The following is an 11159-nucleotide window of genomic DNA, read 5'->3' on the forward strand; positions in this document are numbered from 1 at the left end:
ATAAAACTTGATCTTTCTAAAGCTTTTGATAGATTGGAATGGGCATTTATAATTGATGTTTTTAAGAAACTGGGCTTCTCTGAGGATTGGTGTAGATTGATCTATCAGTGTGTTAGCACGGTTTCTTATTCAGTCTTGGTCAATGGCTCTCCTGGTGAGATTTTTCTTCCAACTCGGGGCCTTCGTCAAGGTGACTGTCTTTCGCCTTATATCTTCATTCTTTGTATGGAGGTCTTATCTCAGTTGCTCATTAAAGCTGAGGATGAGAAGCTAATTCAGGGGTTCAAATTCAAGAAAAATAGCCTCTCTATTTCTCGTCATTTTTTTTTTTGCAGATGACTGCATGCTGTTTTGCAAAGCTTCTGTCACTTATGCTAAGAACATCCTTAAGGTTATAAATGTCTTTGCAAAGGCATCAGGCCAGGCAATTAATTTTGATAAATCTGGTTTTATGACTAGTGGGAAAATGCATCATAGACACATTAATCTCTTATCTAAAACCCTTAACATGAAGTTTCTTAGTAGCTCTGAAAATATCTAGGTACTCCATTGTTTATAGGTAAGAATAAGACTAAATATTTTTCTTTCCTCGTTGGTAACTTCTATACTAGGCTGAATGCTTCAAAGAAATCCAACTTGAATATTGCTGGTAGAACTGTGGTAACGAAACATATCTTGTCTAGTCTTTCTATTTATCACATGGCTTGTTTTCCTCTTCCGAAAGCTGTTACTAGTAAAATTGACACTATACAGAGAACCTTCTGGTAGTCTAAGAAGAATCCTAAACATGCAGCCTATTTTAGATCCTGGGTGATATAGGAAAATCAAAACAAAATGGTGGTTTGGGTATTCAGAATTCTTTTGCTACTAATAGGGTTTTCATTTGTAAACTGGGATGGAGACTTTTAAAGAATCAGATAATTTGCTTTTCTCCTTTCTTAAAGACAAGTATTTTCCAAATCAGAATTTGTTGGAAATTGACAAGGCTGCCGATCTTCCTCATGGATTTGGAAAGGTATTGTTAATAGGCTGCAATTCATTAAGGCTAACTCAGTTGTTAAAATTAATAATGGGGCTAGCACTCCAATTTGGAATGCAGTTTGGATTCCAAGGAATAATAACCCTCCTGTCCCTTTAAATTCTAGATGTAATAATTAGTTTTATGTCTCTGAACTCTTCGATTACTCTCATAACTGTCGGAACATTAATCTTTTAAATCAATTTTTCTCGCCTGATGAAGTTACTAGGATTAGAACTATTAGGATTAATCTAGCTCAGTCTGATTTTATTATGTGGGCTCATACCAGGAATGGTATTTTCACTATTAAGTCTGCTTATAGAATCTACATGAATGATACTGCTTCTTCTGAAGACTCTGCTTTCTGGAGGAAAGTTTGGGGTATCGATTGTTTACCGAAAATCAAGTTTTTTATGTGGAAATTTTTTGCATACATGCTCCCTGTCAATTACTTATTGCAGTTCTATAACCCTAATGTGGATGTATACTGTCCTCTTTGTCATACTCATGAGGAAACTATCATGCATTTATTCGTAAATTTCCATGTGGTCTCTCGTATTTGGTTTGGTCTATCCCTACAGCATCTTGTTCAAACAGATCTTGTCTGGATTGATGATATCTACTGGCATGAAACCAATCTACGAATATCACCCTATAAAGTCTCTTGGCCTAGTGTTGGAGCTATTATATTATGGTGTATCTGGAAATTGAGGTGTAATGTGATTTTCAGGAATGTTGTTGTAGATTTGAACAAGATCATATTGGATATCAAGAGAATGATTTGTTCATACATTGCTCCGCAATTTTTTTCTCCAACTTATTCTTGTGAAGTTAAAATTCCAAAGATTGAAGTTGATCATATTATGTTTGTGGATGGGTCTTACAAGGAGTTTAAAATGGGTATTGTTGTTATTTGGTGTAATGGTGTAGGAACAGTAAAAAGGTATAGAGATGACTTTGGATGAATTCAAGATGCGGTAGGTGCTGAAGCTACTGCTCTAATTTTGGGGATCTCTTGGGCAGAAGAGATGAAACTATCCAAAGTTACTTTTGTTTCCGATTGTCGCCAACCGGTGGAATTTGTGAATGGCCGTAGTTCTAGCGTGGATTGGAGAAGTGTGGATCTTTTAGAGCATTGTCGGAATTTACTTTCTAGTAATGTGTCTTTCAAAATTGTGTATATAAATCGGTTAAATAACCCTCTAGCAGACCGGCTTGTACGTCGGGATAGAAGGAGTAGTCTTAAGGATATTTGGTTCTCCCTTCCAGATTTTCTAAACTCTCTAAGTAGGAAGGTAAACCTGAATGTAACATGTAACTCTTTCCTTTGTTAATGGAAGGTGTGTTTTCTTAGCCCAAAAAAAAAAAAAAAAGCTACATTTAATTTCCACCCAGCAAAACATTGATGTGGGTTTTCACCTATTGATATGAATGGGTCCCACCTAAACATTCCCTAAAACTGCAGTCTATTGGAAAAAGAACGGCTTAAATGCACTTCAGTTAAAAGTCCACTGAAAAGTGATGGTCCAATGATATACGAATCCAGAAGGACATCCACGTAGAGAAAAAGTTGTCTTCATCTTTTTGTTCGTTAAAAGGAGAGGTTATCAGACAGACTCAATCCAAGAGGAGAAGTTAGTATCAACTTTCAAGGTCATTTTTTTTGTCTCCTCTTCATCTCTTAACTTCCAAATTCGTGCATAGAAGAAGAAGAGGAACTACATGAAATTCTGATTTATTTATTTTCTTGCTCAAAGTATGACAATGGTTTCCCAAGAAGCTATCGAGAAGTTGCTTGATTTGATGGAAGAAGGTCAGTTATAGGTTCTGACATTGTTAAATTGTCTTGCATTTTTATACTATTTGTCTCGTGGATTGTTGTTTTTGCCGTGCAATGCACTTTAGAATGTTGGGAACTAGTTATCATTTGTGCAATATCAGCCTAACCTCTATCTTTCTTAGTATGAAAGTATTTTTGCTTATTAGTTTTGTTTTATTTGTAAGATCATAACTAAAAATCCCACTTCATTTTGGTTGCAGTTGAAGAACCTTTAAAGAAAAGTTTTCAGGTAAGCTTTTCCTTATATAGTTATCTTGTTTATTCATCTCTAAGTTTGGTTGCATTATTGAGAAGATTACTTGTATATATGTAGGCATAAACTTTTTGGGTTCTCAGTCACGTACTGTCTTTTTTTATATATATTGTGAGAGAAAGTTGAAACTTCTCATACACTCTCTGCACATTAAAGTGAAACCTTTTAAAAAATTATTTGTTGTTAGTCATCACTTGGTCTAGATCAATAATTAGTGATCTGTGTTGTATCATTAAGGATCATTCAGAGACCGCCCAAACAAACTACCCTAAAATCGTATACATGATTTAGCATATAATAGGCACCCCATATCTTTTCTCGGTAATGGTGGGCGCCGCACGGAAGACATGTGTCCCCTCAAAAATATTTGGCCTATGAGAGGAGGAGTGCACAGTTTTGAAGTAGTTAGTTTGGGCGTTTGGAATTTTGGATGTACTAATCATGGTTTGTTTATCTTTTTGTGGTCGCTACATGATCACTAACTAGTGGTTCATGCCGTGTTGAAAATATGCCAGTCTCATCTTCCGCGTTTGAATGGGTTTTTAGCTGAAACCATATTTTATGATGTACAGAATATGCATCAAGGATATCCAACTGAAAGTTTGGTGCGGTTTCTCAAGGCTAGAGACGGGAATGTCTACAAAGCGCATAAGATGGTTTGATGCATTCTATTTCTCATAAATGGTTTTTGATGTTGGCCTCTTGTTACTAGAGATGGCAACAATTTTTATTCAGTCTTCTCAGTCTGTCCTCGTACTAATATAATTAATATCTTTGTTTTGTACTAGCTAATTGATTGCTTGACCTGGAGGGTGGAAAATGAGATTGATAAGATATTAACGGTGAGTTTAAACATGGTCAAGTCAAGTGCATGGTTCTAATTTAGCCTGCTAGCCATGTCAAATACATTGCCATAGATTCAGAAAATCGCGATGTGATTTTAAGAGGTTTAATTATTAATGGTCGTTAAAATCCGTCATCAATTCAATAAAAGTTGTCCTTCTTTATGCAGAAACCAATTGTTCCCACTGACTTGTATAGAGGTGTGCGGGATTCCCAGCTTCTAGGATTGTCAGGTTACTCAAAAGGGGTAACTATCTATTTCTAGTTTGTAGTTCATCTCCATGCTATATTACCCGGTCTCTTGATACTCGTATCGACTAAATCCTTTAATCTGTTTTTTTTTCCTTCATATATGTACTGCAACATATGTATCAAACAACTTTCTTGTTTTTAATAGGGCCTTCCTGTCTTTGCTATTGGTGTTGGGCAAAGTACATTTGACAAAGCTTTGGTGAGAATAAAAATATGCTCTGTTACTTTCATGCAGTTATCTACGTAATGTCTACAATGCTGCAGTTTCCTAATATTTTTACCTGGATTTTTCTTTCTCTAGGTCCATTATTATGTCCAGTCACATATCCAAATCAATGAATATCGTGACCGTGTTGTGCTGGTAAGTTCTATATATCATATTTAGAAACTCTTAGCACTTTGCAGTGTACTCCAAGTTCTGATTGTAGCGTTTGGTGCAGCCTCATGCAACAAAGAAGTGTGGACGCTATATTGGGACCTGTCTGAAGGTTTTGGATATGACTGGTTTAAAGCTTTCCGCACTCAGCCATATAAAGGTATATCTTGAGCATGCTCTATGTTCTGTTATTGATCCTTATTTTATTTTCTAAATTTGGTGGTTCGGCCAGTTCTGCAGTAGTCCTACCATGTCTTGTACATAATATGAACTGTTGAAACTTGAAATTGCTAATTTTGCTGTGTTATCATCAATTTAGTATCTTGATTTAACCTGTTTGTCTATTGATGCAGCTACTGACTGTAATATCTACTGTTGATGAACTCAATTACCCGGAGAAAACCGATGTATATTAAATCGTAAATGCCCCATATATATTTTCATCATGTTGGAAGGTTAGTTCAAAAGGAGTTCTCGATTGGAGATTCACTTTGTGTCAATAGTTAAATTATAATTTTATCGACGAGAAACATCTCTTTTTTAAGCTTAAAAAATACTTCATCAACTTCCACCAGATTGTGAAGCCTCTTTTGCAAGAACGAACAAGGAAGAAAATTCAGGTGCTCCAAGGGAGTGGGAAAGAAGAGTTATTGAAGGTAAAAGAAGTTTCGACGTAAATACGAGAATGCTTACGAAACAGCAAAACTTTGTAACTTTAATTTTTGTGGTATCATTTATATAGGTAATGGACAAGGAATCACTCCCTCATTTCTGTAGGAGAGAAGGTTCATCTCTCCGTTCAAACCCGAGCAACTGCTTCTCCATGGATCATGCCTTCCACCAACAGCTTTATCATTACATCAAGCAGCAATCTATGAGGAGTCCTACCAAACAAGGACCGTTCCACGTAACGTTGCCAGAACCAAACTCAGAAGAAAAATATATTGCAAAAACTATAGAACACGAGTTCCACAACTTTGGTAAGCGAAACGGTCTCTCTCATTCATTTGAGGGTCTGGAAATCAACGTCGAGTGAAACTACGTACTAGAGAAGAAAAATAATACCTGTCCATTTGTAACATCAGTTGTCATCTCTAAGAAGTGGGTTTGTGATGTTTCTGCAATGTTGATGCTAGATGAGTCTATAAGAAACTCGCCTGCTAGAGTGAATGAAAAAGATGAAGCAGAAGCATGAGCCTTGTTTAGTTAAATTTGTGTTCGATTTTGCAGTTTGTACTCTTTAGATTTGTCCTGGTTATATTACGCCACGCAAATACGCTATGTACAGACGAATAAAAATGAAATGTACGTTGTGATCTATGTCAGCCGATTTACGCCGCTCATTTTTTTCTTTTCTTTTTCTTTTTTTGAAGGGAAGAATCTACGCCTGTAGGTTACAGGTGAGCAAGAGATTTGTTCTTTGATGAACTAAAAAGCCACGACAATATTTATATGGAATAGTCTGTGCTTTTAGTGATGTTTTATGCTATAACTAGCTATTTGCGAATATTGAACGCCAAACAGCATAATATAAGATAAAGTGATAAAGCAAAATACAACTTAAAGTAGTGCAGATAACTTATAACAAATTTTCTCAAGTTAATTATTACATCCCATCCAGCAGCAAAAACTCCCGGATCTTAATCTTTCGGTAATAACAAGTTGAGGACAAAGCATAGACAGGGATAAAATTTAGTACACACATTACAGCTATCGTGTGATAGAAGAGATCGATCCGACTCTCATCTAGAGTTTCAGCAAACCAAGTCCCACGGGCCACGGCCGTCTTTTTTCTTGGTAGCTAATCTTAGAGCTAAAACTAAAACTGTATTAAGAAGGGTTCCCATTCCAGTCAAAACTTCAGTGATAGTTGTTGCATAAAAGTTAATCCAATTTGAGTATTCGTTTTGGAAGAAAACTTTAAGGCCTTCCCCTGCTAACCCAGTAACGAAACCTAGTGCAATAAACTGAGGAATATATAAGGCAACTGGAATATTCGTTTTGTTCTCGACAGCAGTCAATCTTGCAGCCTCTGTGTACTGAGCAATTGTACAAGTACCAATTGAAAAGAACATACCAAGCCCCATTCTAATCAATGTTGCAAGTGTTCCTGTTCTTGATCTTCTAGACAAAACACGATAAACCAGATGATCAATAACCAATCTTGAAGTTTTTGTAATACTCTGTAACATCATAATGTACACATTTGCATTGCCCATACTAGATGTGTCCGCAGATCCTACTAGATCTTGAAAGAAAGTTTCTCCTGTTGAGTAAACTATACCATACATGAGGAACGCGAAGCATATTGGAGCCGCGCTTCTAAGATTAGTTCTCGTTATTCCACTGTGATGATTACGGTGCAATGATGTTTCGAATTTCGATGTTTCCTGCTTTTGGAATGTGTTCGGAATGATCATCCTCATCCTCTGGGGATTGTAACGAACTAAAAGTAGTAGAGGACATGATTGATACAATTTTCCAAGCTAAGAAACAAAATGTTGCGCAGGAAAGGATATATATACTTATCTTAAACTGCTCTTTCCATTTTTTTTCATATAGTAACCAAGTAGACAAACCGAAACCTACAATCTTGGCCCTCATCATAGAAATCGTAGAAAGAATATCGTCTCTCTTTTCATCGTCTTTGTTAGAAACTCGCCTGGCTTGCTTCATTTGAGCTTTCAAGAATTCTTCGATACATGTGGACAGAAAGACACCGTGGCCTACTGATAGTAGAAATAATGATCCATGCAAGGTTTTGATTGACTTGGGTGTAAAATTCTTAAGAAGAACCACTAATGCCTGTTGAAAAATGAACTTACATGATTTAATAAGTTGCATTTGAGCAAGAAATTAAAGAAATATTTACCACATGTTCTCCATAGAAATAGAAATTTCTGATAACTTTAACTTTAGATAAAGGAAACGAAAAATTTCGATCATTTACCAGAATGTAGAATATACAGTTGACCTGCACCATGAGGTAGCATCCAACCCTTAATTTACATAACTCTGCAAATATGGCTAGTATCCCACTGATGAAGGCAAATATGTTCACTGTCGCTGCTGCACGTACAGGTGAGTACTTGAATACACCGGTGAGATATGTCATCAACAAAAACAATACACCATATTCAACTAGAGCAAGGCCAAAGATAACACCTGCATTCCATGACATATGTATCCTAAACCAAAAACAAAGATGTAGTTAGTTAATTTTAGCGAGAATAATAACAATTGCAAGACTATGTTACTATAAAATAAGTAGTGATCCATCTAACCATACACTACGCATCCATCTATCTATATCATTCCGACATGACGAAGAATTTAACCATCTACTCACCTTCAACCAAGTAGCACGCCTTGGGTTTATTGAAATAATAGAGAAACAATCTTCTCATTTCATTAGCGATGGAGGTGTTTCTACGGCTGGTACTAGTATTATCACTGGCAACTTTTGCCGCTTCCTTCTTTCTGCATTCTACTTGAGTAGCTTCCATACTGTAACGGGTCGTGCTCAACCACATGCAGCTAGGTATTATATACACCAAAAACAAGGTAGACGGTCTAAAACATGAGTCCAGTGTCACTCTGTTATCGGTGATTCATCACTGGACCCAAATGAGTTCATTATTTCTAGATCTAAGTTTTTGAGCTGTCAGTCTGAATTTAGACCCATATTTTGTCCCATTTTATTTCCCAAGATAATATTTAATTTTATCACAATATTTTAAGGAACAAGTGTATTCATCACTTGTGGATTATATTATACGTGGTCCTAACTCCTAGCCAGTACAATCCGTAAACACAAAATTGGTTAAAAAGACCAAAATCAATAATTTCTGGGTGAAAAAGACATTTAAATTTTGATATTGTTTAAATGGACAAAAATGTAAAAATAGTCAAGATGTAAACAGTTTCATCCTGCCCATTTTCAAATATTTTTTCTTATTTTTAATTTACACAGGATATATCAAGTTTCATCCTTGCTATTTTTTAAGTTTAAGCCAGGATTAATCCGGTTTCATCCTTGCTATTTTTTGTGTGTCCATTTCACCCATACTAATTTTTACTCGTCCATTAGAATCGTGTTTTAAAAATATTTGGACAAAAGACCCATTTTCGGATCCGTAAAATGGTTAGTGGCAGTAAACAAGTACCACCACTAATTATATGCACGTCTAGGTATTTGATCTCGAGAAGGGAGGTTTTAATGATAGCCTTGACTACACATAAATCTGTTAAAACTTACTAAAATAGACCAATTGTAGCTAAGTTACCCGGAAGCAAAACTCCCCCCAATGTTGAACATAATTAAAGCCATCAGTAAACGAGGACTTTGCATTCCACTTGGCCAAGTACAAGTGCAGAGTCAATTGTAAGAACTGAAACCTAGCTAGTAATTATCCAATACAATATTGAAGGCGGGCGTTAATGATAAGAACGTATTTCAAGAAGCATTGACATAGAAATTAAAACTTACTTGTGATCGTTATTTCCAAGCAGTGGAAATGTGGAACGAATAAGATTCTTCGAGTCACGATTAAATGGCCAATTTGGAAATTACTTATTCTAGTGACACAACAGGGCAGCGATCGAAGAAAAACGAAACAACGCTGCATAATGTGTTATAATCATTGGAATGTTATTTTTGAGGAATAACTAAATTAGTGGATGCATGAATCAAAATACGACTAAATTGTTATACATTCTTTGTGGTAGCTCCATAATTCGTTATGCATCTTTTTATTTTGTTGGAATGATATTTTTAGGCATATACTACCTCATTTCAAAAAAATGGATATTTTCACCGTTTTATTTTTGACTAGCATAGGCCAAATTGAAAAAGTGACACTTTCACCGCTATTTCAGAAAAGGCGATAATGTCGCTCCGTTTCAGAAAAAGTGATACTTTAGCTCTGTTTCATAAAAAGTGATACTTTCGCTTCGTTTCAGAAAAAGTGAGAGCCTGTATGGTACAATTTTTAAAAACAGTTTTCAAAAATAGTTTTCTACTATTTTAAAAACATACCCTTTTTTCTTTGTTTTCATTTTCTAAAAATTGTTTGGTAGCATAAAAATTGTTTTTGAAAACCAATGAAAATTTACTAAATCAGATTAAATGTAGAGACTCGTCTAAGAGATAGTGATACTGGCCATGACTCACTTATAGTCATTCTCCCAATCTCTTATTTTATTCTGAAAAGAAGAAGAAGGAACTAAAAAAGAAAACACATGAAACAATAATTTGTTGTTTTCAAAAACATAAAACAAATAGAAAACATTTTCTGAAAATGTCCCTACCAAATGTGTTATTTCTTATTTTTAGAAACATAAAACTGTTTTTGAAAACTACACCAAACATGCTCTGATATTTTCGCTCCGTTTCAGAAAAAGTGATACTTTCGCTCCGTTTCAGAAAAGTGATATTTTCTCTCCGTTTCAGAAAAAGTGATACTTTCGCTTTGTTTCAGAAAAATGATACTTTCGTCCCGTTTCATAAAAGTGATACTTTCGCTCCGTTTCAGAAAAGTGATACTTTCGCCCCGTTTCAGGAAAAGTGATACTTTCACCCCGTTTCGGAAAAAGTGATACTTTTGTCATGTTTCATAAAAAGTGATACTTTCGCTCCGTTTCAGAAAAAATGATACTTCCCCGTTTCAGAAAAAGTGTTACTTTCGCTCCAAGTTATAGTAATTGGATATTTAAATAGTTATAGTAATCATGGATTTAAAGGGAGGGACAATTTTGTCTAGTGAAAAAGTAACCAAAAAAGGCTGCACGGAATTTTACAATCTTTTTTATCAAATTAAACATTTGTGTTACTCTTCATTTTACAAAAAAGTGGCCATAAAAGGGGTTCGGGTCAGTCGGCTCAATTAGTTCGATTTTTTATGGGCATGGCAAAGCCATGAGTTTACCATTTTTGCATTGCACCTATTATGAGCATGGAAAAGTGGCAAACAAACCTGGCTAAGTGGGAGGTCTAGTCTCTACCAAGCGGTGAAGTCTAAACAGAAAAAACGAGGGTATCCAAATATTTCTTTTTTGATTCAACCTATAAGTGCGATACCAAGTGTGATCATCTATGGACAAAGTCGGGACAATATGATGACTTCATAATCACTTGAGAATAGTTACGTTACAACACCGATTGGCTATAGGATCAAAGTCAAGTGATTATGATTGACGTACAAGTGTCATTTACTTTATATAGTAAGACAATCGTAATGCGGAAGTAAAGTAAATGATACAAAAAGATTTTGTTAACGAGGAAACCGCAAATGCAGAAAAATCCCGAACCTAGTCCAGTTTTAAATACTCTCAGAATAAGCTGTTATACAAAGAACAAAAACCAACATCTTGTAGTTGAGACTAAGTATGTAACAACCCGAATTTCTAGCACGACGCATGCTCAAAGATGCGCCATGGCATGAGATGAAGCTTCACTTCAAGTTTCTGTCACGTTAAGAGAAATATTGGCCTAGATCCAATGTTGCATCATCGTGATGCATTAGGCCAGTTGGGTAAATGGCCTTGAACGTTGCAGCAAAATCATTGCGCATTATGC

At 35.6% G+C, this 11159-nt stretch overlaps 3 protein-coding genes across 4 annotated transcripts; 1 reads left to right on the forward strand and 2 right to left on the reverse strand.

The window, feature by feature from the left end:
• The first annotated feature begins 2658 nt into the window (after positions 1-2658).
• Positions 2659-5900, forward strand: LOC113353729 (SEC14-like protein 1). Its single transcript, XM_026597232.1, has 11 exons — positions 2659-2831; positions 3059-3087; positions 3684-3767; positions 3900-3953; positions 4124-4201; positions 4352-4405; positions 4508-4567; positions 4647-4742; positions 4936-5037; positions 5158-5238; positions 5325-5900. The coding sequence occupies exons 1-9, from the start codon at positions 2777-2779 to the stop codon at positions 4996-4998; spliced, it is 573 nt and encodes a 190-aa protein (XP_026453017.1). The 5' UTR covers positions 2659-2776; the 3' UTR covers positions 4999-5037; positions 5158-5238; positions 5325-5900.
• Positions 5901-6181: 281 nt separating this feature from the next.
• Positions 6182-8087, reverse strand: LOC113353730. Of its 2 annotated transcripts, XM_026597233.1 has the most exons (3): positions 7932-8087; positions 7533-7770; positions 6182-7387 (listed from the first exon to the last, which is right to left on the reverse strand). In XM_026597233.1, exons 2-3 carry the CDS (start codon positions 7761-7763, stop codon positions 6938-6940), a joined length of 681 nt encoding a protein of 226 aa, XP_026453018.1. In that variant the 5' UTR covers positions 7764-7770; positions 7932-8087; the 3' UTR covers positions 6182-6937. The 2 variants fall into 2 exon arrangements, with proteins under 2 accessions (XP_026453018.1, XP_026453020.1); XM_026597235.1 differs by lacking the exon at positions 7932-8087 and having other exon boundaries at positions 7533-7773.
• Positions 6337-6873, reverse strand: LOC113351633 (protein NRT1/ PTR FAMILY 5.11-like). Its single transcript, XM_026595582.1, has one exon. It carries the CDS (start codon positions 6871-6873, stop codon positions 6337-6339), a length of 537 nt encoding a protein of 178 aa, XP_026451367.1.
• Positions 8088-11159: the final 3072 nt, after the last annotated feature.

This window comes from Papaver somniferum, chromosome 2 (assembly GCF_003573695.1).
Source record: "Papaver somniferum cultivar HN1 chromosome 2, ASM357369v1, whole genome shotgun sequence".
Lineage (NCBI taxonomy): Eukaryota > Viridiplantae > Streptophyta > Magnoliopsida > Ranunculales > Papaveraceae > Papaver > Papaver somniferum.

Bases quoted from the DNA above. Each gene is read 5' to 3' on its own strand.
- LOC113353729 (XM_026597232.1), top strand. From the start codon at position 2,777: ATGACAATGGTTTCCCAAGAAGCTATCGAGAAGTTGCTTGATTTGATG. The intron at 2,832-3,058 runs GTCAGTTATAGG...TTTTGGTTGCAG, and splicing joins GCTTGATTTGATGGAAGAAG to TTGAAGAACCTTTAAAGAAA. The intron at 3,954-4,123 runs GTGAGTTTAAAC...TTCTTTATGCAG, and splicing joins AGATTGATAAGATATTAACG to AAACCAATTGTTCCCACTGA.
- LOC113353730 (XM_026597233.1), bottom strand. From the start codon at position 7,763: ATGTCATGGAATGCAGGTGTTATCTTTGGCCTTGCTCTAGTTGAATAT. The intron at 7,388-7,532 runs GTAAATGATCGA...ATTTTTCAACAG, and splicing joins ACTGTATATTCTACATTCTG to GCATTAGTGGTTCTTCTTAA.
- LOC113351633 (XM_026595582.1), bottom strand. From the start codon at position 6,873: ATGTATGGTATAGTTTACTCAACAGGAGAAACTTTCTTTCAAGATCTA.